This window comes from Mesoplodon densirostris, chromosome 12 (assembly GCF_025265405.1).
Source record: "Mesoplodon densirostris isolate mMesDen1 chromosome 12, mMesDen1 primary haplotype, whole genome shotgun sequence".
NCBI lineage: Eukaryota > Metazoa > Chordata > Mammalia > Artiodactyla > Ziphiidae > Mesoplodon > Mesoplodon densirostris.
The window spans coordinates 21,930,125-21,958,011 of record NC_082672.1 but is presented as its reverse complement, the minus strand read 5'-3'; the positions used below and the strand labels follow the sequence as shown (position 1 = coordinate 21,958,011).

The 27,887-nt window shown below is 39.5% G+C and overlaps 2 protein-coding genes across 3 annotated transcripts in view; one reads left to right on the top strand and one right to left on the bottom strand.

Annotated features, from left to right (window-relative positions):
* Positions 1-3,012: 3,012 nt before the first annotated feature.
* On the bottom strand, positions 3,013-25,906 carry ADAT2 (adenosine deaminase tRNA specific 2). The gene is made up of 6 exons (XM_060114483.1): positions 25,739-25,906; positions 13,060-13,164; positions 10,551-10,701; positions 8,864-8,970; positions 4,716-4,788; positions 3,013-4,607 (listed from the first exon to the last, which is right to left on the bottom strand). Exons 1-6 carry the CDS (start codon positions 25,832-25,834, stop codon positions 4,564-4,566), a joined length of 576 nt encoding a protein of 191 aa, XP_059970466.1. The 5' UTR covers positions 25,835-25,906; the 3' UTR covers positions 3,013-4,563.
* The window catches only part of PEX3 (peroxisomal biogenesis factor 3), a 36,544-nt gene continuing 34,549 nt past the window's right edge, over positions 25,893-27,887 (top strand). The window contains exon 1 of one of the 2 annotated variants that reach the window (XM_060114481.1): positions 25,893-26,288. In XM_060114481.1, coding sequence (XP_059970464.1) covers positions 26,231-26,288 — 58 coding nt within the window. In that variant the 5' untranslated portion in view covers positions 25,893-26,230. Of the gene's footprint in view, positions 26,304-27,887 lie in introns of both variants that reach the window. The other variant, XM_060114480.1, reaches the window with a different exon arrangement.

Genomic DNA, 27,887 nt, shown 5'->3' with positions numbered 1-27,887 from the left:
TCACTTACAAATCAGGTGAGAAATAATCCCACGAGCCCGTTTTTATTCGCTCAACTTGAAAAAACAAAGATACTAAAGATGTCAAACTTTTGCCAGAACACATGCCAGTCTGAGCACAAAAATAATGTCACCCATCACCCCTTTCCTCACCACACACAATTAACAGTTCACGGAGTAAGAAAAGAGTTGGCAGTTGTCTTCATAGATGAAGTCAATGTAGTCTCATTCCTTTGCCAAAAGGCAGGGAAAGCAGTTCCTGATGGCTCCTCTCCCCAGGGCTATTCAAGGCCAGTTGATGCAGAATGACTAGGAAGGACAAGCTTTGGCTTCAACGTGGATTTTTAACCAGGACTCTCACTACTTTAAAAAAAATGTTTAATTTTTTTTCAAAAAGAGCCTTGGCTTTTGCTATTTTTACTGACAGTCATTTTGAAAGTAGCAGTGCTTAAAACATTTTAAGTCTAGATATCTCTATGGAAACCCAAGAGAATTCACATTTTATGGCCAAATGACTACCTACCTAGATCCTCTCAGATCACTATAGGCCATCTGTGAAACCAGAAACATCTTAGACCTATTTTTCCAAAACTCTATCTTATCAGATATATAATTAAATTGATATAATTATTAGTTTTGCTGAGGAAAAGATTAGGAGAGAACTTATTTCTGAGGCTGCCTTTTGATTTTTAAGACATCCCTATTTAAAATATTATTAGGAAAAGAACTTTGTAAAGAATTTTATAAATTTTGGCAGACGTAATAAAAGAGGAAGAACGCAATCAAATAATTTAACAGTTGCTTTGAAATATATGTCATTAATTTTCTTCCCCCTCCTTTCCATCAATGTTGAATACATTTTCTTTTAAAAAATGTAACAGTTCCTCTCCCCAGATTGCATATTCTTTGCAAGGGAGGGTAAAAAAAACAATAATTATTTGGCGAAGAAATCAGATAGCACTTTCACCAGGTAACCAAAATTAACATCACCAGCGAGGGACAGATGGCCTTTAGGAGCCTCCAGATGCGACACTCTGAGAAGAACATAACATCACCTAGAACGCATAACCTGCATCTATTAGGGGCCTCCAGATGCGACACTCTGAGAAGAACATAACATCACCTAGAATGCATAACCTGAATCTAATCATGAGGAAACACCATTATAAAAAAATAAAAAGAAAGGAGGTGGAGCAGAACGGTTGTATTATTTTTAAAATGTCAATGTCACAAAAGACAAAGAAAGGCTGTGGAAATGTTCTAGAATAAAAGAAGCTAAAGATACATGAAAATCAAATGCAATATGTGACCTTAGAATGGATCTGATATTGCAGGGGGGTGGGGAAAATTCTCTAAAGGAGGTGAAGGGGTCAACAGACAAAACTGGAATACAAATGGTATATTAAAGTATTGTATCAGTGTTAAATTTACTGACGTCAATAACTATACCATGATTATATGAGAATTATATAAGAATGTATGATGTATATAACTTTCTACTAAATGGTTCAGAAAAACATATATTGATATATATGTATTATATATATATTTATTTATCTATACATATTTTTTAGAGAGAGAGAATAATAGATATCAAATGATAAATCTAAAGGTATAAAGTGTTAATAGGTTTAAGGAATAAGGGATATATAGGTATTTCTGCAACTTTTCTCTAAGTTTGAAGTTATTTCCAAATAGAGTTTAAAGAAAAATTAACAGTTCTTGCCTACGTTGGAGTTCTTGGCTATCTATTTTCTCTCCATGATATTCCAAATACAACACAGTAAGGGAGAGTGCCAAGTCACAAGAAAACACAGATATTTTAACATGATCTTTTATCAGTGACTGAAGGTGCCAAAGCATTACACACCCACCACCCATTCTCAGCAGAGTCCGGTGCACAGACCAGTAAACACTGGGTACTCCAGCAACTTAGATGCAATCATTTCCCACTCATTTCTTCAAACAAGGCTGTGATTCTAAAACCTCTGTGCATCCCACAGCTTGCAGAATTATGTCATACACAAAACAAGCCTCTCAGCTGGTCTCTTTGACACACTCCAACAGTATCAATCAATTGGATTCAATCTTTCTAACTGCAGCATTTCAATATTTTAAGCCACGTCTAAGTAGCTAGAGAATGTGCCACTCAGGAAGCAGGATCACCTCATCATACATCCTCAACTCCTCACCACCACTGCTTAACTGCTGTCAAAACCCCACAGCCTTCACATCTGTGAGCCCGCAATGGTCCTGTATCAGTGCTGGAGGTGCTGACCTCCCGTCTTCAGTACTCCATCCAAACTGATTGTTCCCCAAAGCAATGGAGGGAACTGTGCCTAAGACCAAAAATTTAGGAGAGACTATTCTGTAAGTCGATCACTGGAAAGAGAATCAAAAAAGTAATAACCGAAATTAAAATGTTCAGCCATCCTTAGGAATTTGGAATACTTACCCATTCTCCAAAACACAGCAAAGGCAGAACATATGTAGAGTGGTAAGTCTTTTCTGTCCTTCCCTTTTTTTAGTTTTATTATTTTCTTGATCCTTTTAGTAGTGATTATCTCTGGGTTAAAATACCCAGGTACTATTTGGCTTTGGCTTTTTATCCCAGATATTCTCCTTATTATTAATTTTTCCCTAAATTTCAATCAATAATTTTATTTAACAAATGTTTACCAAGAACCTACTTGACATAAGAAGCTTGGCTGGACTTAAAGGGTGGTACTCCCCAGAAAAAAGTTCCCAGGGTTTTTATCTACCAACAATCCCCAAGAAAATGCCACGAAGATGATAAGTGCAATGAAGTCTGCTTGCAGAAAAGCATAAGAAGCAGAAATGAATCATGACCAATGGCAAAAAGGAATAACCTAGTCAAAGCACTAAAATGTAATGAGAAGATCATTTTTAAAGTAGGTGAAATTGAAGGGAAGGTACATGTAACATTGTTATAGATTTAAAATCATGCATATTCTTCTCCATAAAACTTCTCAAATGCAGATAAAAACACACATGTACAAAACCAAGCAATTATAAATCCTCTGAAGCATGTAACTGTGATTAACTGCTACTCTTGGCAATATAAAAATACTTTACCACAATTACATTCCAGCCTGTAATGTAATTCAAAACAAACAAGTCAGAGACATCGCTCAAATGGCAGAACCAACAAATACAGATGCTTTGCATCAAGGAAATAAATCCACTGAAGAAATGCAACTGAGGAGCTGCCCTCCAGGGCCTGGAGCTGGGCTTCTGGTGGAACAGCGAGGCCCCCTTCTGGGCAGATGCAGAGCATCCCGGCACGGCTCTGCAAAGCTGCAGTTCATCAGAGGCAACCCCTGCCGCAGTCAGAAAGCACGGATACCTGGGACTTCCTGCTGTGGATACCCTTTGAGGGTTGTGCTGACACGCTCACATTTTAGTTTTGCTTTTTGTTTTGTTTTGTTTTTTGCCGCGCTGAACAGCATGTAGGATCTTAGTTCCCTGACCAGGGAAGGAACCCTTGCCACCTGCAGTGCAAGTGAGGGGTCGTAACCACTGGACCTCCAGGGAAGTCCTTTTACATTTTAGATCTTAAATTCTAAATCTGGATTTTTATAAAGAGAAATAACTGTGCTTGATTTCAGATGAAACTAACCATAATTCTGCAACCAGCATTCCCACCAAAGGGCACGCCCACCCCTTCTACCCCGTTCTGTTTCTTTTTGCCATAATTTTTATCACCCTCTAACATACTGTGTAATCTGTTATGCTCATTATCTGTCTCCTCCTGCTAGAATATGAGCTCCATGAGGGCAGGATTCTTTGTTTGGCTCACTGCTTCAGTGAACGAACAGAGCCTGGCACAGTATAGTTGCTCAATAACAAAGAAGGAGTTGTCCATTTATGCATTTCTCTTACTGTTAAGACTACTCATCTTCAAAGAAGGCATAAATCAGATTTTACAATAGCAGTATGCTGTAATTTTTAAATGATACTTAAGCACTTGTTTTAACAGTATGTATTTTCTCTAAATGCTTTATAAAAGCAAAAGTCTGCTCTAAGGACCATAGAATCATGGTCTATATGTATATGATTCATATACAATTTCCAAGGAAGTCACATCCTGCCCCCCACACCCTGGGAGAACATAGTGGCTGCCAAGAATGAAGGGTCCGAGTCTGAAAGGCCAAGCCTAGACCAGGTGTCCATAGGGCAACGCGCTCCATGCAGACACACCAGGTAACTGAGCCCAGATATACACATCCTCTGAAAGTCAGCACTTTCCTGGACTGAGCATAACGATTTTGGCAGGAAAAGCAGGCACTGCTTACTGATTTCTAAAACGTCAATCTTTAATTTTTCCCCTTCTTAAAAATGTTCTTCCAGCTTGTGGGAAATCTAGGAGTTGTTTGCAGTTGTCAGACTTTTTAAAAGTGCTAATTTGTTCCCTTAACAGAGCAAATGATGAAAAACCATTTTCCCATGGATTAAGGACAATATATAAACATACGATTCAACAATGTCAACAGCTTTCTGTCCAAGAATGTCGTGCAGGAGCATGAGTCTTTCATTAGAACAAGTTCAGGATTTCTGACATTCCTTTTTCCGAACCTTTGATTTTGGTGCTGTGAAAAGAATAGAAAAGAAAAAGAGGAAATGAAGAGGCAGGCCCGTGCAGACTCTCTTCGTACTGATTTACGTGAAGTACATACATACAGTAGCGGAAAACTGACCATTTGGATTTTCTTGTTTGTAGAAGTTCTTTAGCATCTCCACTGCTTCCTCAGCCCGATATCCAGGGATGCACTGATGAAACGAGAAAGCTGAGAATGAATGTAGGCCTAGGAAAATGTGTATTGTATCCCACAAAAACTGCAATATATACATAATTATGTAAACATATTTCCAACGTTAACACGCCTTGTGGATATTAGTAACATGGGTAAGGAAGCATATTTCCAAAAAAAAATAGACATAGGGTCTCAAACATCTCTCTCGATCAACTAATTATTATTTCTCAATCAACTACTGTGTGGTCATAGTACAAATCACTAGCTATGTGATCTTGGGTAAGATACTTAAACTTTCTATGCTTCGGTTCCCTCATATGTAAAATACAGGGAATTATAGCAATTAACCCAAAAGGATTTTGTGAGGATTAAATGAGATTAGCTAATATAACCCCTGTTAAATACCTGGCATATCATTAAGTGCGCATTAAGCACTAAGCTATTTTTATCTGCTGTTCTTTACTGGTGGCCCATTAAGTGTTTGATTCTATAGAGCTAGGGTTGGCAGTCCACAGCTAGAAATGGTCAGCTAAGAATGGTTTTTATATTTTTAAAGGGTTAAAAAATAAATAATATGTGACAGAGATGTAAGTGGCTCACAAAGGCTAAAATATTTACCCTCAGGCTCTTTAAAGAAAAAATCAGTCGATCCTTACTACAAAGGACTTTTTTTTTAAGTGTTCAGTTTGTTCTGTCTTTGGTAGGCTCCTTCAAAGAAGTGATCAACATGTGAAAGAATAGAAATTGTGGTAACAGCAGGGGGATGAAAGTTAAACTTGCCTTAACGATAGAGAATATTTAAAAAGAGTGAGCAGATCATCTCAGGGAAAGAGTAGGAACAGGTTTAGGTCATGAGTGAGAAAACCAACTGATGGGGGTGGGGTGATTATTAAGGGAGTACAAGGAAAGAAATTAAAGCAATAAAAACGAAGTCAAAATATATAGGGCTTTGAAGGAGTCTGGACTTGATACGCTGCCCCCTTTGGAGGTGCACCAGGGAATCTTCCATCTGGAAGCAGTGCCCAGGAGAGGACGGAGCCAGCACTGGGCTGGCGAGTGTGGTCCACTGCTCAAGATGAGCCTCCCTTTCTCTTGTGCTTCAGCTGGCTCCTGCCTGGGTCCACAAAGCCTGCATAAACCTTCCCCATCAGAACAACCTGCTACAAGTTCGATAGTTTTGGATTCCACATGTAAGGGAGGTCATACAGTATTTGTCTTTCTCTGGTTTATTTTGCTTAACATAACACCCTTGAGGTCCAGCCATGCTGTTGAAAATGGCAGAATTTCCTTCTTTTTTATGGCTGAATAATATTCATATATATATATATATATATATATATATATATATGACCATATATACAATACTTTCTTTATAGAAACAGAGAGTAGAATGGTGGTTGACAGGGGTGGGGTGGGTGGGGGAAATGGGGAGACTTTTGTCAAAAGGTACAAACTGTCAGTTATAAGAAGAGTAAGTTCCAGCATGGTGACTACAGAGAACAATACTGTATTGTATGCTTGAAAGTTGCTCTGAGAGGGGAGCTTAAGTGTTCTCACCATAACGTAATAACAACAACAACAAAATAGTAGTTATGTGAAGTGAAGGATGTATGAACTAACCTTATTGTGGTATAAACATTTTGCTATATACATGCATCAAGTCATCACACTGTACACCTTATAATCACACAATGTTGTACGTCAATTATATCTCAATAAAGCTGGGGAAAAAAACCCAATAATATTCCTTCTACCCTGTCCCCCACGCAAGCTGACACCCTGCTCCTCCCAGAGAACATTCCCGAATCGTGGCCGTCACTTTTGCGGCTCTTGGTTCCTCCCCAACCTCATCCTCACTGGCTTGTGCTCCCAGAATTGCCCTCTTATCGATATCTCAAGGGCCCCTGTTGACCATAACACTGGTCTTTTCACTCTCCTCAACTCTCTGCAGTCGTGGAGACTACTGGCTACCCTTGCTTCTCTTTAGAACCCTCTCCTCCCTTGGCCTCTCAGCACTTCGTCTTCTAACCATGTTGGTGAGTACGGCGTTTCCTACGCTGTTCAGTGTTCCTGTCCCCCGGGGCCCCCGCCTCTCCTCATTGTCTCATGAGCACCCACCTGCACAAAGCACTCTCCTCTCAGGTAAAGTTAGAACCTTGGTTTTCCACCTTGGCTGCTCAGTGGAATCACTTGGGGGCTCACTAAAAAAATACCAATGCTCCCCCTCCCTCCACGGCTTCCGATTCAGTGGGTCTGGGGTGGGGACCAAGCACAGGCTTGGGTCCAAGCTCTCCAGGTGATTCTAATGTGCACTCAGGGACCAGACCCACTGAGTTACAGGTGGAGAAGGAAACTGGGTCCCTCTAAGCTACCAAGGTAATCTTTTCGGGCATCTAGTATAGCTACAAATTTGTGGCTTTAACAAAAAGCACATATTCTTAATTAAAATAATTTTTTTACACAAGGCAGGTAAAGTAAATTAATCACCATCTTCTTTGAAAAGAATAGTTCTGTAGGTCTCCTCTATGAACTTTAATGCTGCTTATAATACAGTATTAAAAGAATCTATAATTCTGCAATACAAAAATAGCATCCCACCTCCCACAAATTCCCGCCTCACCCCTACCCACACCCTAAGCCAGCCAAATAAAAGTAGAAAACACAGCATCCAGAAGCCTGGGGTATCGATAGTTTCTCTAGAATCTCAAAACACTGTAAAAAAAAAAACCATATTTTGGCATCAAATCTGGAGATGTGGCTTCAAACCATGGCCATTCATTTTGATGGAGCCAATCTGGTCAGGTACACACACTGCAAGTGAACTTATTTTTTGGTTCAACCAGATCCTGTTGGATTCTGTGCAGGGACGTGCAGGAGAGGATGGTGTGCACTCAATGTCACCAGCATGTTGGTCAAAAATGTTCCCCCATGTCTGATATCCAATAGCTCATCTTTGTTCTGCCCAGAAGCTTTGAGAAATTCTTTAGATCTTTCTCATAAATGAAGTAGAGTCAGCAATTCACTTGCGAAGAGTTATGTAAGCAAAATTTGAGCTACTGGTAGAAGCAACTGGAAAAAGCAAATCACTTTGCAGATTTTTTTAATGATCAAGCTAACTGTACTGCTTACTCTCCATCATTCTATTACAATTTCTTTTCTGATGTGATGTTAAAAGTCATCTATTCTCAAAAGTGCAGGAGTTAATAAGAAAGCCAACGTTCAGCTGGGAAAACTCAAAATAGAATGTTTTCCAAATCTTGTTCTCAGTGGGATTCAGCCAAATTTAGCCCTTCATAGGTACTTAATATGCTCCCATGAATATCTGAGGTCTTTGTTGCTAACTACCCACCATGTCCAGCAATTTGTTAAGTCCTTTTCTTTTTAAAGCATAATACTTTTAGGATTAACCTTACATCTGGAGAAAACAAACAATCAAACCAGTTTATGGAAACTGGTATTTGTCTACAGACCAAATGCTGAAATATAAATTCCTACTGTTCATAGCCTTAAACATAAAAACTTTGGGAGAAGTGGCAAGGTTAAAGGGAAAGTAGAATTTCTAAGTGGATTCTTGGGCCTGGGGGAAATTTCAACATTAAAAAGGCAGGAAAAAAAAAATAATGAAAACAGGTATTGATTACTAGGCAGCAAAAATAGTACAGGGCAATCAAGCAAAACGACTGACTTTGTGCAAAATTATTGTACATTCACTGTAAATAGCATCTACTGTCACCCAGCCTCACACAAACTTGGTACAGCGTGGAGCCAGGCATACGCATGGATGGAGAATGCCCACAGTGGTAGGGTCCTCAAACATAGCTGAAGGCATGGGTGAAGACTGTTAGAGGAAAACTCAGAAGGCTGGGGACTCTCCTTCTGGAGGGATTCTGTTAATTAAGAGAGCTGAGCACTCACCTGGAAATGATTACCTGTTGTCTTACACTGAGGCATCAATGACCTTGACCAGAGGTCCCGAGAGCCCACCTGGTTCTAGCGTGGCTTCTTGGTGTACTGAGCACATGCTAACTATTTGCAAGCCCATAGCGAGATCACAGTAATTAGAAAAAAAGAAGTATAACAGTTCATGTTACCTGAAATGGTCTCCCAGTATTCGGTAGATCAGCAGAGGCGATATCTAGAACAGAGCCGCAACCACCAAATCGTTCATTCTGACAGCCATAGACAACCAGCGGGATTTCTAAGGAAGAATTAAGGTCCTACAAAGAGTGTGCAGTTCAAGTGCCTACCGTGACAAAACTAGGGTGGGTTTATACCAGCTAGCCTGGAGAGGAAAGGCCAGGCTACTCTTGAAAACAATTAAACTGAGACTTCCCTGGTGATGCAGTGGTTAAGGATCCACCTGCCAATGCAGGGGACACAGGTTTGATCCCTGGTCCGGGAAGATCCCCCGTGCCGCGGAGCAACTAAGCCCGTGCGCCGCAACTACTGAGCCAGTGCTCTAGAGCCCGCGAGCCACAACTACGGAAGCCCACGCACTTATTGCCTGTGCTCCACAACAAGAGAAGCCACTGCAAGGAGAAGCCCGCTCACCACAACGAAGAATAGCCCCCGCTCGTCACAACTGGAGAAAGCCTGCATGCAGCAGCAAAGACCCAACGCAGCCAAAAAATAAACTAATTATCAAAAAAACAGCCACACTTATTAAAATATAATTAAACTTAGGCTTCATCTTAAAAATCCAGTTACACAATCCAGTTACACAAAAGAAAGAGATTTAAAGAATATAGAAACTAATGTGTCACAACTGCAAATGGAATGAAAACTGACTGTGTAGCTGCTGAATGCTCAGAGCTCGGTGCTCTCTCTGATCTTTCCTAGATGATTTTTTGGAATCATTAGAGAATTGGAGCCAGAAAGGAGGCAGGAATTTAATCCAGGGATTTTCACCTCTTAAAAATAATAGATTTTTCCCTGTTCTTTCCTCAAGCAAATACAACCTGTGACCTAGTACAAACCAGACTAAAGCAGAGCCACTCTGTAAGGCAGGATGGGCAGAGAGCTTATAAAGTGGAAATTGTACATATTTTCATACTCAAAACCCTCTCTATTATTTTTAAAGTGATTAAGTGATTCACACACACAGCAAAATAAGTACATAAAAATATGCAAGTATGAAACTGAGTTGTTGAATTATCAAATAATTTTTTAAAAGATCTTTAGAGGTTAACTTGCTGTATTCAGTATTTGTGTCGCTTATTCTATGAAAGACAGAATTCAAAGAGCTGTAACTTTATCAATTTCCCATTTATTTACAATTATAGTATCATAAATGATTTGTTTTTTACTTTGTATTTACTTCTGACTTAAAATTTTTCAAGCCTTCTATGTAGTAGGTATTCAGGCAAAAATAAACAATAAAAACATATTAACAGAGAAAGAAAAATTTTAAATCACCTATAATCTCTTCACTAAAGGCAAAACAGATGCATAGTCTTCAGATCTTTTCCTATGCACACTGTTTTATAATCTAATTTATGGTTTATCTTTACACAACAGTTTGTCATGTGTTTCTTGCTCTAGCTTACTTGTTATATGTTTATTGATATTAAAAATGAGGTAATTTTATTATTCAAAAATCTTTCCTAAAAATTTTTTGGCCAAGGGATACTGTATTTTATAACGTGCACCTCCTATAATTTGTTTCATAAGTCTCTGTTTTCATGTAGTAGAAATGGGTTATGTTTCTACTATAATGTTTGGCCATTTTCGAGTTCACAGGAAGAGTACGAGACATTAACCCGTGAAGTCAAAGGATACTCATCAGGCGGAGAGCGGCTGCGCACATGATACACGGCTCCACGGTGACGTACAGCACCATGTGTTCAAACACCTCAGAAGGACTCTTTCCATGTCGACGACACCAATCTAGGGCCTGGTCGATGGCCACCATTTCTGCATGTCGAGTAGCCTGAAAGAAGAGGTGCTTGCATTGACCTTGTTGGCTACATGTAACTGTATTTTACAAATATTCAAAAGTGAATATGAAAAATAGGCCTATCACTTCTGCCAGCGTTTTAGCAAATAAAGGTTTCAGGACACCCTTAGCAGTTGACACTGTAGTTCCTAGTTCAAGTACCATAACCTCACCAACAAAAGACACCTAATCTGAGATGCCACATGAATTATGCTCTATTTTTAGTTAAGTACCTAAGTACTTTAGGGGACACTTTTTCAATTAAAATGCCATAGAGAGATAAGTCTCAAAAAAATGTGTCTATGGTTCCTGAATATTTCAGGGGACACTTGAAATTTTCCTAAGCATGTGTTCCAGTTATGAATATGTTTTCAAGGCTGTCACTGACCTCACTCTAAGCAAGTCTATATTTAGAATGTCATCACTGGAATGTCATCACTTGTATTTTCTTTGGGATGAGATTTTATATACTGGCAGACTCTAGTATCAGTCTCAGATACCTCATGGGAGTAGTTGAGTAGAGGAGAAATCACATAGTCTGGAATCAACCACACTTGAATCTGAATTCTGACTGTGACGTTACTGATTATACAGCCCTGGGCAAGTTACATAGCTTCTCCAAGCCTTGGTTTCCCCAGTGTAATACTGGATATACTGGTATCTACATCTCATAAAGCGATCTGAATTATATGAAGCACAATGACGCATAACATGATATATGCACTCTGCTATGTGATAATTATTGATAATATTCATGATAATCATGTTTATCAATAAACTTACATGGAATGTCAACTATGTATAAGCCACTGTGCTAAATAAACTCTTTGTGGGAATAAAAGTCTCTGTCCTCAACGAGTATAAAATTTGATGGGACAAACAGAAAGGTGTTCATTTACCTGTGACATAGGGCAGGGTGTGGAAAGTGCTGGCACAGTGGCCAAGGTACCATGGAAGCCAGAGGCAGATGGGAGCATTGCTGGCCCAGAATTAATATAAATTCAGAGCTGGAAGGTGCTTTAGCAAAGAGGTTCCCACACATGACTGCATACCGGAACTGGGGAGCTTAAAAAAGAAAAGTTTCCCCAACTCATGTGCTTTTTAAAAATCAGATTCAGAACTACTGAATCAACTGTCCCCATAGTTCTCAAGAAATAATCGTTGACCTAAATCATCTCAATCAACTCTTTTACTGCTGAAGAACCAGAAGCTAAGCTACATTAGGAGGTTACTAAAGACACACAGCTGGGAGAGGTGATGGTATCAGAGCCAAAAGTAGGGTTCAGGTCTCCTCATTTGGGGTCAAGAGCCTTTCTATACTGTGATTATAGGGTAATCTTCTATAGAGCATAGAAAACTAAAAATAAATCCAGGTTAATTTCAAGGTGTGTAAGAAACCCAGGTCACTGGGGGTTTAGATGGATGTTGCTAGGACATTCAATGATCTCACATTAAAGATATTGTACTGAACCACAAAATATACATAGGGACATGTGACAATTATTTAAAACACAAAATTCCACTCCTGTATAAGTATCTGTATATTCACTAATTGCTGTATTATGGTTTATTACTTATCTCATAAGCATTTTGATATCCACATAACAATTGCTTTGTGAATCTGGGTTCCTATTTTGCTTGTGTTTCACTAAATCTGAGTTTCCTTTTTGATAGATGTGATGGATGAACTTTAAAGTCCTCACAGCACCAGTTCCAACACCAGCTTGTTCTCTGGCTCCCAAGTAAGATCAAGGTCTGTGTGAGGGGTATTAAAGTTATAAGCTATCCTTGGGTCCACCTAGCACTTTTTATAATCCTAAAACTTGATACTTCAATTATACTCACTGTGACACACTGTTGTGATACCATGTTCAGGAAGTGTTGCCTTAATTCATGAACTTCTCAACCTAACCACAATAAATTAAAGTCACACAAGCTTTTAAAGTGTACCTGTTGATAGAGACAGCAGGTGGTGGAGACTGTATTTCACTGAATTATCTGATTTAAGAATAGCTTCCTTTATACAATCTCTTCATACTTTCATAGCTATCAACTGAGGGTGACTTTTTAATTTACCACAAGGAATACATTATTTAAAGGTACTAACGGATATGATATGAATTAAATTGATGTGTTTTATAAAGTAGAATTTTCATTAAAAAAATCAACATGTATCACTTTTATAATCAGAAAAAAAAGGGCATTCAAAAAAAGAGATGTTTAGGGAAACCATCCTTCCATTGATACTCACGGGACTCTACACAGACCCATCTTCCAGTCAACTACGATAAATTCATTCCATACCTACCATCACTTCCATATGTCTGCAATTCTACTATTCAACTCACATACATTTTTGGTTTGATTAACTTCATTTCTTCCCTTCCCTACAACTTCATTGTTGTAGACCAAAAGGCAGCCAACAGGAACCTCAATATTTTCTAGGGCTTCTTTAGCCTGAAAGACAAAATGAAAAATCTAAGAGGTAATGTTCAAAACATGACAAGATGGTAGGAGAGAAAAGATGCAGCCTGAGCAGTACACACATGTACAAACACCAGAACAAAGAAATGCAGGTCAGGGCCTCCCTGGTGGCGCAGTGGTTGAGAGTCCGCCTGCCGATGCAGGGGACACGGGTTCGTGCCCCGATCCCGGAGGATCCCACATGCCGTGGAGCGGCTGGGCCCGCGAGCCATGGCCGCGGAGCCTGTGTGTCCGGAGCCTGTGCTCCGCAACGGGAGAGGCCACAGCAGTGAGAGGCCCGCGTACAGCAAAAAAAAAAAAAAAAAAGAAATGCAGGTCAGCCTTCCCTTTTCTCAAACATACTTTAGTATTTAGTGCCTTTGTTCTCTATCGTATCCATATTAAGGAGACTCAGGAACAAATCTCCTTCATGGGTCCTGAGTCCCCTGACTTTTTGCTTCTCATTGGAAGCAGAAGTAATCAAAAGACTGCTATTGACTCTTTTTGCTATTGACTCTTTTTTTTTTAATTGCCAGGGTCTATGCACCTTTTCTGAGATAGTGTATATATCTGCAAAGAGGTAGAAGAATAAGTAACATTTATACATCTTTTATTAAAATTCTTTCCTTGTTGAAATTGTACTTATTTTTTTGTTTCTCTAAAAATTACAGAAAATATCCTCTAGAGTTCCAACAGCATAAAGGTGACCAGACTGGATATCTCCCTGTGCCCACAATTTCTGCTCTAAGTGAGACAATAAAAGTTTAGGAGCACTCTATACAAAGAAATAGCATAACCACTTTGGAAAACATTTTGGAAGTTTCTTTAAGCAGTAAACATACATATAGCCTGTGAACACACAGCCTACTCTACTCCTAAGTATTTATTTAAGAGAAGGGAACATATGTCCATCAAAAAACCTTGTAAAAGAATGTTCATAACAGCTTGGTTCATAATAGCCATACTCTGGAAATAGCACAGGTGTCCATCAACAAAAGAATGAATAAACAAACTGTGGCACATCCACGCAATAGAATACTATTCAGCAATAAAAAAGAAACAAACTACTGATACACACAACAACATGGATGAATCTCAGACATGCTAAGGTACAAGAAGTCAAACACAAATCATGTGAAGTACTGGAACAGACTAAACTAAACTACGATGAAAGAAATTGGAACAGTGGTTGCTTCATGAAAGGGGATGTGTAGATTGGAAAGGGACACAAGGAAATGTTCTGTGGTGGTGAAAACTTTATCTTGATAAGGATGTGGCTTACACAGATGTCTGCATCACTCAAAACTGAATGAACAATACATTTAAGACCTGTGCATCTCACTGTAGGTGAAGTATACCTCAACTGAAAAACACAAATGAGAAAAATAAGTTTAGGCATACTTCCATCACCATCCCAGGAATGGCAAACCAATTATTATACTTGCAAAGTCTCCCCTCTATCAGAGGCTGTCCATTTTTCTTCTAGCGCTATGGCTGAGGGAACCCCAGCAGCTCCGGGGCCCAGGACAGCTAAGGAATACTTCTTCAGGCAGAGAGCAAAAACAGGCAGGTTACCTCTGGGATGCCCTGATACCACAGGTGAGAGAGAACCTTAAACGGGTGCAACCCTTGGACTAGTATACAATCATTGCCACCTCACTACAGTTAAAACTCCCAAGTACAGCTGTTTCTAGAAAGGCACAGCATTTCCTACTTTGGCAGGCCGGAAGACCCTTTGGAAGACAAGACTCCCATTTAAGAGGAGGTATTTTCACACACCATAGGGCATATAAAGTGCCCCGTTGAAGACTTAGCTGAAAACAGTGTGTTCTATCTCCTGCACTAGGCTCTTGCTCCCAGCTACACTATTTACAGTAGCAATAATGTCTATCATAATGCTCGCATGGGTTCCTTAGCTGCTTCAAGCTTGCTCAACTGACACTTATCATTCGGCCAAAAGCGCTGAAAGGAGAGGCATATGGTGGGAGCACATTGTACTTCTCTCCCATCTGGAGTGGTGGGATAGAGCTGGGGCATGGAGAGGTGTAAACGGACAGTATCTGAAGCAATAAGACCGCATTCTTCAGAATCGTGTCAGAACCACCCACAGGCTAGTGCTGCCCCAGTTCTGTAAAAACAGTTAAAGCATTACCCAGCTTATGCAAAGTTTGAGAGACTGAAGAGTTCCAAGGTTTGGTGACTGCATACAAATAAATATACAAACGTGTCACAGGCTACTATAGAAAGGAAAGCCAGGAGGAGGACTGACAGCTGGGGAGGGTGGAGACTAAGTACTGGTGCAGTTAAGGCGATCATCGCACAAAGAAGGAAATTTAAAGTAAGCTTAAATCACTATTCTGACTTAACTATACCTGTTTTTGAACTTTATATAAATGGACTCACGGCGTATATGTATTTGTTTCTAGCTGCTTTTGTTTCACGTATGTTTTTGAGTTGTATCCATGTTCATTCTTGTAACTGCAGTTCACTTTCATTGCCCTATATTACTTTGTATGCATATACCACAGTTTATTTATACAATCTGTTGATAGATGTTTGGGTTGTTTCCACTTCTTGATTATTACTAATAATGCCGTATGAACATGTTTATACCTGTCTCTTCAGGTACTATTAATTTCTGTTGAGTATATACCTAACAGTAAGTTTACTGGGTTAGAGGCTATGTGTGTGTTTGCCTTTAATACAATAGATACTGCCAGTTTCCCAAAGTGGTTGGAATAATTTACATTCCCATGAACAGTGTGTGAGAGTTCCCGTTGCTCTACATCCTCACGGACAACTGGAATTGTTAATATTATTTATTTTGGATATTCTGATGGATATGAGATAGTGTTTGTGGTTTTAATTTTCATTTCCCTGGTGAGTTAAGAGGTTTACCAGTTTTTTGTAAGTTTACTGACATTTGGATATCTCTTGTGAAGTTCCTGTTCAAATATTTGATCAGTTTTCCTTTGTGTTGTTTGTCGTCACAAAAATAAAAAAATTAATTGAAGGAAAACAAGATAAAATAAGCTTAGGATGACACATAACCTGGGGTACACAAGAGAGACAAATCATTTTTTCATCCATCAAGTATTTGTTGAGGATCTTGAGACAGGAAAGTTACCCTGGGTTATTCAGGTGGCCCTAAATGCAATCGTAAGTGTCCTTATGAGAGAGGCAGAGAGAAATCTGACACATAAAGTATAAAGCACTGTGATGACGGAAGCAGAGTGAGAGTTGAAGATGCTACGCTATTGACTTTTAAGATGGCGGAAGGAGCCATGAACCAAGCAAGGAATGTTACTCTACAAGCTGGAAAAGTCAAGGAGACATATTCCCCTCTAGAGCCTCCAGAGGGCGCACAGCCCTGCTGACAATTGGTTTTGGCGCAGTGAAACTCAGTGTGGACTCTGGGCCTCCAGAACCATAAGAGAATAAACTTGTGTTGTTTTAAGCTATCAAGTGTGCGGTAATTTGTTACAGCACCCATAGGAAACTAATACACCCTGTTAAGAGGAAGAAAAGATAAGCTAAAACGGGAAGAAAATATTTACAAACCACATATTCAACAAAAGTCTAGATCTGGACTATGTAAAGAATGCTCAAAATTCAACAGTTAAAAAAAACTGTTAGAAAACGGGCAACAGATATTTAAAGACATTTTATCAAAGAGGGCATACAGATGGCAAATAAGCACATGAAAAGATGGTCACAACATTAGCATTGCCATTAGGGAATGTAAATTAAAACCACAATGAGATTATCACTACACACTTACCAGAATGGCTAAAATAAAAAGTATCAATGCCAAATACCAGCAAGGCAGAGAAACAGGATCACTCATACGTTGCCAGTAGGAATGTAAAATGGCACAGCCACCCTGGGAGACTGTTCGGTAGTTCCTTAAAAAGCTAAACGTGTACTTAACATATGACCCAACAATTGCACTCTTGGGCATTTACTTACCCAGGGAAATGAAACCTTATGTTCATACAATACAGAATTTTGTATACAGACATGAATGTTCATAGGAGTTTTATTCATAATAGCCAAAAACTGGAAATGACCCAAATGTCCTTCAAAGGGTGACTGGTTAGACAAAGTGTGCTACATCTATCCATGGAAAACTACACAGCAATAAAAAGGAATCAACTATTAATTGACTCAAAACTTGGATGGATCTGAAGGAAATTATGTTGAATGAAAAAAAAATCCCCAAAGGTGACATATTCACGTATAAAACATTCTTGAATGACTAAACTACAGGTATGGAGAACAGATTAATGACTGCCAGGGTTTAGGGTTTGGGAGGGATGGTGGCTATAAAGAGGTAGCATGAGGAAGCCTTGTGGTGATGGAGCAGTTCTGGTGGTGATTACACAAAACTAAACAGGTGACAAAATTGCATAGAACTACACATACACACAGACACACGCACATACACAAACAGTTTAAGGTTAGCACATAAAGGTGATGAAATCTGAACAAGCCCTGCAGACTGGGTCAATGCCACATTCCTGGCTCTAATATTTTACTACAGTTATGGAAGATGTTACCATTGGAGGGAACTGCCTGAAGGGTATGTGGGCCTTCTCTGTATACTCTGTGGCAACTTCCTATGATTCTGTAATTATTTCAAATTGAAACATTAAAAAAAATAAAGGTGGAATAAACAGAGAAGGCTCTTACAATGGCAATTAAGAAGAGGTGCCTACTGAGGTAGGAGGAAAACCAGGAGTGTCTGGTGTTACGGAAGATCCAAGGAGAAAACTGGCCAAGAAAGAAGGGTCAATTTGGGTGGAATGGAGGGAATGAAACCAGTGACCTGAAGAGTGACTTATCTCTAAGTTACATTTCTAGTTTCTATTACAACAGACTGTTATGTCTACATCTCAAGTGTTCTGATTCTGAGCTTGCAAATAATAAGAGCTTAGAGCTTACTGAAAAACTTACCTTGATCCAGGACTATTTTAAGCACTGTATTAATTCCTTTAGTTTATAACCCTATGAGACTGGTTCCGTGAGCTTCCCCATTTTACAGATGAGGAGACTGAGCCATGGGAAGGTTATGGAATTAGCCCCTGTAAGAGGCTGGGAGTAGAGCCCAGGCAATCTGGCTCCATCCACTCACTTGTTCGACAAGTCTTTGTGGAGCACCTACCAGATGTCAGGTTCCTGGGCTCTCTGCCATGGCTCTATCCCTAACTTCTACTGTAATTACCGCTGATCAGCTACCTTATCAGTGCTTGGATTCTTAGTAGGTCTAGTTCAAGGGACAAAAGGAGAGGGGACATTTAGCAAGAGAGTGAGGCATAGAAAGTTTAAAGATTAAAAAAAAACTGCAAGAGTAAACAAATGGGGAGCCATGTGACAAGGATTTTCTCTAAAACTATCTCCTGAAGAACTCTATGTGAGGCTATGTGGCCATTTCAAATGTGCAGAAGAGAATCCAAGAGTAAGAGGAAAGGGAGTAAGTGGCAGGGGAGAAGGTGAACCCAAGCTGCCCAGGAGGGTTCCTTCCAAGTCCTGACTTGTTCACCTGGAAGACAGCCGGGGCCCCACTGCAGGGCCTGGCAACCCCTCCACCAGGGTCTCCAGGTGACGGGGCTTGTGCCTTTCATTCTTTCCTTTGGATTGTCTCTTTTTCCCTTCCAGCAAATTATCTCCCTTTAACTCTATTTCCCAACCCTAAATATTATCTTCCTTCTTCCTTAATGTGTTTTTTTGTGAAATGCCTTCCTTTGCTGTCCAAATTAGAGAGAAAATATGAGTGAAGGGAGTATTTTGAAAAGGCAAATCATGTTGTTGATGAGGAATGGCCTAGCCTGTCAAGCTCACAGTGAGGGGGTGAGCAGCTGGAATGGCAAGTTAGGGAGGAGGTGGTGAGAATAACCCAAAAACCCCATGGAAGTGAGTTTACAGTGAAGTGTTTTTCAATAAAAAAAATATATAGATGGGTGTGTTTACATGTATATAAAATACATGTGTATATATGCACATATCAAATATATATTTGCTTTGCTGTCACATTCAAAATAGATTTAATTAAGCTGAAAAGAATTTTCAGCCCATCCCATCTCGTCCTTTGCAATACCCCCACCAACTCTTCTGTCAGGTCTGATCCCTTCTTTATGAATGCACAAGAATTCAGGCAAGATAGGTCTGAAGTGTGTGCAGGTAGGTTTTTAACTCTCTCATCTTTTTTGACAGGAGCCAAGGCTCAGTCACTATTTAAAATGGCAACTTGGTCTTTCATAAATTAATAAATTATCAGCTTTCAAAACTGAAGAATGGAATCTCTCTTCTTCCCGGCCCAATTACTGGTCTCTACGGCAAATGTCTTTAATGTCATTTCTGTTGCTCTTTAAGTGTCATTTCCTTCACTCTGGTCAGAGCCCGCAGGTTACAGACAATGACAGCTCTAGGATGGAAGAGATTTTGGAGTTTCTCTAAAGCCATCGCTCCCCTAAACTACTCTCTAGTGATGCAGTGGTAAAAGGAGGAGAGCTGGGGACAGACTGCAGTGTGCACAGACTCTGGGTGAGTCCCCAGGTATATCTCCTACAAAGAAAAAAAAAATCAGGGGAAAAGACAATTTAGCCAGAACAAGTCTTAGGTAGAAAATAATAACGTTCAAAAGGTCAAACTACGCTACAGCTGTTACTGCTAATGACTCTGGGAAGCTCTCTTTTCCCCCTACGACATTAAATTCCTCAACCTGGCACCGAGAGCCTCCCAACTACCACCCATGCTGCCCACCAGCCAAATGAGCCAACCTAACTTTTCATTATCCTTCTAGGTCCTTGGTTCTTAAACTTTCCAGAGTCCCTCTGAGAATCTGATGAATGTTATGGACTCTCAAACATGCAAAAGGAACATGCATGTGGCACTTTTATACATAGGGTCAGGGTTTACAGATCCCCCTAAAACCTGGGCTCCTGTTAGGAAGACCTATTCTGAACAAACAGCTGGATCACCTCCTAACCTAAGACCAAGTCCTCCATTTCTTTGGACTTGACGGTTCCTCTGCTTGATCAACCTTTCTCTCCTTTTCCACCCACTTACATCCAATTTTCCCTTTTCAAAGTTAAGAAAGCATCCTATAATTTAATTCAACTGACTTGCTCTGGACTTCGTCGCCTATTATCTGATAGTACTTTATATCTGTCTCTTATTTTGGACCCTAAACTTGTAACCATTAACTTTTTCATTTGTGTGTGGCTTAATTTCATCAATTAAACAGTAGGCTCCTGGGAGGCAAGCACTAGATCCAAGCACTAGCAAACCTGTTTTGCTCACCTTTGCAGGCCTAGCACGCGTCACAAGGCCTAACACATAGGAAACACTAAATCACACCACATTTGTTACAACACATGTGTCTGTGCTTGTTTTCTTTTTGAATTGTTCCTCAGACTTAGCACAATATTATAGTAATACTAGGCGCCCAGAAAATGCAATAACAATAATACGCAATTGATTTATTCTAGAAAACTTGCAACTTTTCTCCCTCTATCTCTGACTCTGATAATACACACACACACACACAACTCACACATACTCACACACACACACTCACTCACTCACACTTTCTTTTTTCCTAAGTATGACGTAAGTATGTTCAAGGCAAAAAACTTGGGGGTAAAAAAATCCACACATCAAAAAATAAAAACTGGGCTTCCCTGGTGGCGCAGTGGTTGAGAGTCTGCCTGCTGATGCAGGGGACACGGGTTCATGCCCCGGTCTGGGAAGATCCCACATGCTGCGGAGCAGTTGGGCCCATGAGCCATGGCCGCTGAGCCTGAGCGTCCGGAGCCTGTGCTCCGCAACGGGAGAGGCCACAACAGTGAGAGGCCCGCGTATCGCAAAAAATAAATAAATAAATAAAAATATAAATAAATAAATAAATAAAAACCACTCAATCCCAACACTCCAAAATATGATCTCTGTTATTATTCTGTGACAGAAAGTTTTCAGGTTTTTTTCTATGCCTGCATATACATGTTCATAGTTTTCTAAAAAGTCAAATAGATTTATACTATATAAACAGTTCAACAGTCTGCCTTTTTCATTTAGAAATATATTACAAACACTTCCCTATGTTGAGTAATACTTTTTCAGCACATGATTTTTTTAAGCTTAGATGGTGCTCCTTTACATGAATATTTATGATTCATTTAACTGGTCCCCTACTGTTTAACTAGAACATGTGGCTATTTTTCAAATTCCTCACTATTATAAACAAGTGAAGAACTTTATATCTCCATCACTTCCTTATGAATTATTCTTAGAAATAGCTATAGAATACAAAGGGTTCCTACAATGTGATTTTTTAAAATAAAACTAATAATAAAATTGGGCAAAAGAGGATATGCCTAGGCAATTCACAGAGAAAAAAAAATCCGAGTGTCTAATTAGGATGCTCAATACACTGTAGTCAGTGGGATGAAAGTGAATAGGCAGAGAGGTCCAGTAGGGTGCACTGGAGAGCAGTGAGCAACCAAACACAGCACAGTACAGGCAGGGCGGGGGTGAACACAAGTGGCTGGGCTCAAATCACAGCTCTCTCCTTACCAGCTCCCTAACTCTGGGAAGTTTACTTCACTCTAAGCCTCAGTGTCCCCCTCTGAAGATGAGGACAGTAATAATACACACCTGATAGGGTAGGGCTACTATGGGGCTTATACACTATGGCCTATATGAAACACTATCCACGGCACTGTGTCTGGAACGTAAAAGTGCAACACTGTTATTCTTTTATTTGATTCTAAGCCTACACCCTTAGAATTATATGCTCTGATGATTAAAACAATAACCTTTATTATACACTTAGCTCTCCAAAAGAAAACTGTCATGAAAAATAGTGATTTTACAAACAATAATAAAGTATAGAGAACTTTATTTAAAGTTTGATAAATTTATCAAAGAACAACAAAAAAAAGCAACACAGATATTATAATACTTCTCGCCTATAACATTGCCAAATATTAAAGAGTGATAATTTCAGGGCTAGTGGGAACAGCGGTAGGACAGAACATTCTCATATACTGGGGATGGAATTGTGACCATTTCAGACCAGTGCTATCCAACAGAACTTTCTGTAGTAATGGAAATATCCTTTGATCTGCACTGTCCAATATGGTAGCCACTGGCCATGTGTTGCTACTGAGTACTTGAAATGCAGCTAATGTGACTGAGGAACTGAATATTTAAGTTTATTTCACCTTAATCAATTTAAACTTAAACTTAAACTTAGCCACATGTGCTAGTGGCTACTACATTGGGCAGCATAATTCTAGAAGGCAATCTTAAAATGTCTAGATGGTTTTAAAATACATACATCCTTTGTCCCACTTTTGGTAATCTATTCCATAGCAATAAAAGTATTATGGAATGGGGGTGAGAGGAAAACAAACCAAAATAATAAATATTTACGTCTAGAAAAAGACATTCTTAATCATAAAGAGAATACGTAATTTCATTTATTTAAACATATATATGTCAAAAAATAAATCTGAAAAAACCTAGCACAGAGATTTAATATAAGAAAAAAGTATATATGTCTGTTTACACATGGACAGAGAGATACGTGGAAGGATGCTCCTAAAATTTTTATAACATTATCTCTGATGGTAAGATTTTTAGGTAATTATTACTTAATTTGTTAAATCTTTTTATAGTTTGAATTTCTTATGACTATGAATTATTTATATAATCAGAAAAAGAAAACATTAAAATATTTTCATTTGGGAAAAAAATACCATAAAGGCATTACTGGATCAAAGGATAAACTAGTTTTAAGGCTTTTTTATATATACATAGCAAAGTTGCCCTCTAGAAAGGATGCCCCAGTTTCAGCAACCAACTAGCCAGCTCCTCACACACACACCCTTACCAACAGCAAGCATTATAATTTTTTCACCTTTGCCGATTTAACAGGTGAAAAATTGTAACTCTTTTTAACTTGAATTTAATCTATTACTAGTGAAACTGCACATTTGTTCACTTGCTAGTTATTTGTATTTCTTTTAGAATAGCATGTTCATATCCTTCGACTTTTTCAAAATTAGGGTGTACATCTTTTCTTATTAGTTTGTAAAAGTTCTTTATATATTAAGGTTATCAAACCTGTCCTTTTATTTACATTGCAAATATTTTCCCTCTTTGTCATTTGCTTTGTTACTTTGTATCTTATCTTTTTAATATGGAGAAGTTTTCAATACTTATATAACTAAAACCTATTCATTTTCCTTTTATGTTTTCTGCCTTTGGTTATATACTTTAAAGAATCCATCTCCATTCCAATACCTCCAGGCCTTTGCCCAACAAATGCTAACATCAGAGACAAACATTCTAGTTACTTGAACTGGTCATATAAATACGTGTACTCTGTACAAGTGCTGTGGGGATGCTAGTATCCTCCCTATTACATGTATACTGGACATTTCACTTTCAAGTTCCTCAGAACACATTAATCAGAGATTAACTTGCTGCCTCCAGATTTGGTACTAGCTGTACTTCTGGTCTAATCTTAAATTCTTCTCAGAAGTACATAGTACACTTTCAATTACTTCAACAATTCTTTGAAATAATTTAAGATTTGAAGTTTCTTTAGTGGGGAGGGAATGGTTGGACAAAGCCCAAGGTTTATGACAAGCCCTTTTTTCCCTTTTTTAAGTCCTGGAATAAACATATACTATTGGCCAAAACCAAAAAAATAAGTGCAAACTAAGGACCTCCTTGACCCTGTGTAGATAAACTAGGTAATCATACCCCTAGGTGTTTATAATCTAATTAAAAGACAAAAATGTCAAGGCCAGAGAGGGCTTAGAAATTACTTGGAGTTCAACCACCCCATTTTATAGAGTAGGAAGCAATACCCTAGGGGGATAAAGTGACTTGCCCAAGGTCATACCAAAAGGTAGTAAAAAGACTCAAATGTTTAGTCCAGAAGACTAGAGAGTAGTACAAAGATATGAAAGGACGGAAAGAAAACACATTTCTGATACACAAAGTGGAAACGCTCAATGACTGATTAAACTTAGCTGTTTACGGAACCACTATTGAGTCCTCTATGACAGCAACTCTCAAAATTTCATCGACACAAGCTCTACCTAAATACTCTGAGGAGAGTTCCTGAAGCAAATGAAAATAAACGCAAGAGACCACGAATTCTCAGTATTCCGGCATTCCCTGGCCTCCAAGTCTCTCGCCCATAGAAAGATATAAACGCAGCTTAATCTGAGATATTTTAGCCTTCATGTGCATTTATTATCATCCTCACTACTTATTAAGATGCTGCCCAGGGACTTCCCTGGCCATCCAGTGGTTAAGACTCTGCGCTCCCACTGCAGTGGGCACGGGTTTGATCGCTGGTGGGGGAACTAAGATCCCACACGCCGCGCAGCGCGGCCAGAAAAAAAAAAAAAAGGCGCCACCAGGCATATGATATTATTGAAATGATTTGGGGTAAGGAGAGTGAGATTTTTGATATCACATGAAAACTCCTTGTCTCCAACTTGGAGAATTTAGTAACATAAAAGGAGTTCAGGACAAACAACTCCATATTACAAATTACAAATTAATTATTTAAAGGCACATGTGAACATTAAAGTATCAGACAGAGTTATGTATCCTGCAAGTTTAATGGGGGAAATAAATTTTGAAGTGGGCTTAAAGAGTGGGTCATGAAATCAAATCAGGAGTGATGACCAGCATTTTTTTTTCCAAAATGCAATGAAAGAGAAATACCAGGAAAACTGTACATAGGAAGATTAAGTACTGTTCTGTAAAACTTTTGTTTCAATTTTATCTGTGTGTGTTTACTGGAATGTAATACAAAATAGATTTTTTTATTTTTACTGTGAGTCACTTTCAAAAGAGTATGAGAAACAAGTTTAAAAGAACATATGCATATATGTGTGTGTGCATGATTTATATACATATACATACATGCCAAATAGACTTTTATCCCTATTAAAGAGTTCGATGGGACACGTAAGTATGGGTAAAGCTTGGATTATACACAAATCTTATTAGAGCCCTCCTTAATCAGGAGTCCTGAAGGGAGCGAGGGAAGTGAAAGGATGGATGGATGGATGGATGGATGGATGGATGGATGGATGGATGAGAATCTGGCTGTTCAGGGACTTGTTTTTATCCTGCTCTCTACCGGAAACATCCTCAGCTTCCTTCCTTCTACTAGAGAGAGTCAAGAGGTCATAAATACAAAATAATGTGACTTCGAGGATTTGCGAATGTCCACAGGAAACAAGGGGACGCAGCACGCCCGTGCCAGCAGCCCCCGAATAGGGATGTTTGGCGCATACTTCAAACAAGTGAAAAAGAAATAATTTCTGTATTTCGTCTCTTCCTTTCCTCACAACCACTGTGAGAATGGGCTAAAGAACATTTCAGGACAGTAAAGCCAGCTGTTTACCCAGAGAATGCGAGCGCCATCGAGATTACTGAAACCAGAAAACACCCCCGGGGACGTTTACTCGAATGCTTGGGTCAGAATAAGCTGGAGAAAATCCCCACCCTATACATCCACGTCCCGCCCCCTCACCATTTGCATCGCCTGTTCCATCCACTTTTCGGTCTCCTCCGCCAACACAGAGCACGCGCCGCCCGTAGTCTGCGTGGGCCCTACCTTCGCCTCCATACTGCACCGGGGCAGCCTCGCTCAGCGCCAGAGGCCGCGGTGGAGGAGGAGCGCTGGCAACGGAACGCGGTGGAGGCGGGCTGTCGTTTCCGGGGGAATCGAACTGTGAGGCACTCGGGAGCGAATTCTAGACGGACCTCGGCGCCTCAGGCTAGTGAGCGGCGGCGGCGGCGGCGCGCCGGCAGGAACAGAAAGCGCAGCTGCTCAGCTACAGTCCACGCCTCCTTCCCGCTCCGGTGACAGTCTCTGCGGAAAGTCGCGTTCGTGATTTTTGGAGAGCACCGAGTGGGACGACAGCGGTCCAGCCGGGTCGTCCGTGCCAGGCGACGAAGAAACGTTTTCCTAGTGAACCATTCTTCCTTCCCTTTAGGCAGCCCGCACCCCCAGGGCCTGAAGATGCTGAGATCTACGTGGAATTTTCTGAAACGTCACAAAAAGAAATGCATCTTCCTGGGTACGGTCCTCGGAGGTGGGTGACAGCGTTCTTGGAAAGGGGCATCGGGAGGAGGGCGTGGGAGAGAGATGTCTGTCTTCTTAAATAGAGGTGGAAGGATCATGGCCCAGGATTCGTTCAACCATGGGACGGGGAACCGGGTGACAAACCTCCAGGGTTCTTTACATCTGTGCAGTTGTGAAATTTGTGCCCTTTGCCCTGACACTGCCGCTTACTCTATTTCTCGCCTTTTACTCACTCACCTTGGGAGAACCCACCACAATTTTTTTTTTTCTGTTTCAAGGCACCGTTCTCTTACAGACGTATTTTTTTTACTTCTCTTCTATTGTTTTACTGTGAGGTTCTTCGTTTCTGTTTGGTACTGCCAGTACTTTGGCATTCACCGTTGGCAGAAGTTTCGTAATATTCGAGGGAAGTTAACTAAAGCCTGCACACTTCGAGTTCTTGTTTAAAGTTAATTTGAATTTTTGAAAACAGCACAATTGTACTGAAGGACTGGAAGGTATATGCTAGACAAAGAAACACAAATCAGTATTTTAGCTCTGCTTCTGCTGTTTTAGAATACAAACTATGTAGTAAATTATGCAGTAAGAAAGTGCTTTCGGGAAGTTGTGCAGTCGTCTCAGGATCTTCAAGATTGAGATGAATTCCCACCTAGCTCACATAACTGAGTTGCACAGGCCGAGAGGAGATTTAGAAACAGATTAGATAGCAATCTTGAGAGCCTTTTTCCTCATAAGACAATCATGCGGGGGTCTAAAGGAGAGAATAAAAGGTCTTGTGTGATACAGGAGAAGGAAATGTAGGACTATTAAGAGGGAATTTTTAGCATTTGAGGTTTTTGAGAAGTATTATCACTGACTACATGCTTTGGTTACAGAACTAGTTAAAAACAAGAGCAGAAGTTTCCCAAAAAATTTGGTTGTTTTTCTCTTACTATGGATTATATTCTGTTGCCCCAAAACAATTTGAAATTAGCAATACTCTTAGTATTGCTCAATAATTCAGCTCTGTTGATTCTTGAAAATTTGAAACAGGCTTCTTGTTAATGAGGGAAGGAGAGTGTTTTTCTCGTCTCTGAGGTCTACCACAGATCAATAATGATTATATGTAAATTTTAATGTCAATCTTTGAAAAATTCTTTATAGATAAAATGTATTTTCTTATATCTTCATGCATTGATATCTAATGTATATGTAAATTACGCAGAGACTACTGAGTCCACTTTATTTGTAGTAGCTAATGATTTATGTGTGATGGAAGAAGTATAAATAAAATATTTTTGCCTCTACTGAAGGAAAGAAAATAGTATCTCTTTAGCAATCTCAGAAAAAACAGTATACCCCGTCAGATTTATGGAACAACCTAATGGTAGGTTAGAAATAATCATAGGGGAAGCAAAAGAGTACACTTAAGAGACAGTTATAGGTGTGATGAATTGGGAGATTGGGATTGACATATATACACTAATATGTATAAAATGGATAACTACTAAGAACCTGCTGTATAAAAAGATTAATAAAATTCAAAAGAGAAAGAGATAGTTATAGATTTTTTTCAAAAATCTATTGAGAGCTGGGCTTCCCTGGTGGCGCAGTG

What these genes read in the sequence shown, in the direction of transcription:
- ADAT2 (XM_060114483.1), bottom strand. Translation starts at nt 25,834, where the DNA reads ATGGAGGCGAAGGTAGGGCCCACGCAGACTACGGGCGGCGCGTGCTCT. An exon ending in TGGAACAGGCGATGCAAATG is followed by an intron (nt 13,165 to 25,738) that starts GTGAGGGGGCGG and finishes TTTGTCTTTCAG; the next exon opens with GCTAAAGAAGCCCTAGAAAA. An exon ending in CAAACAAGAAAATCCAAATG is followed by an intron (nt 4,608 to 4,715) that starts GTCAGTTTTCCG and finishes TTCTTTTCACAG; the next exon opens with CACCAAAATCAAAGGTTCGG.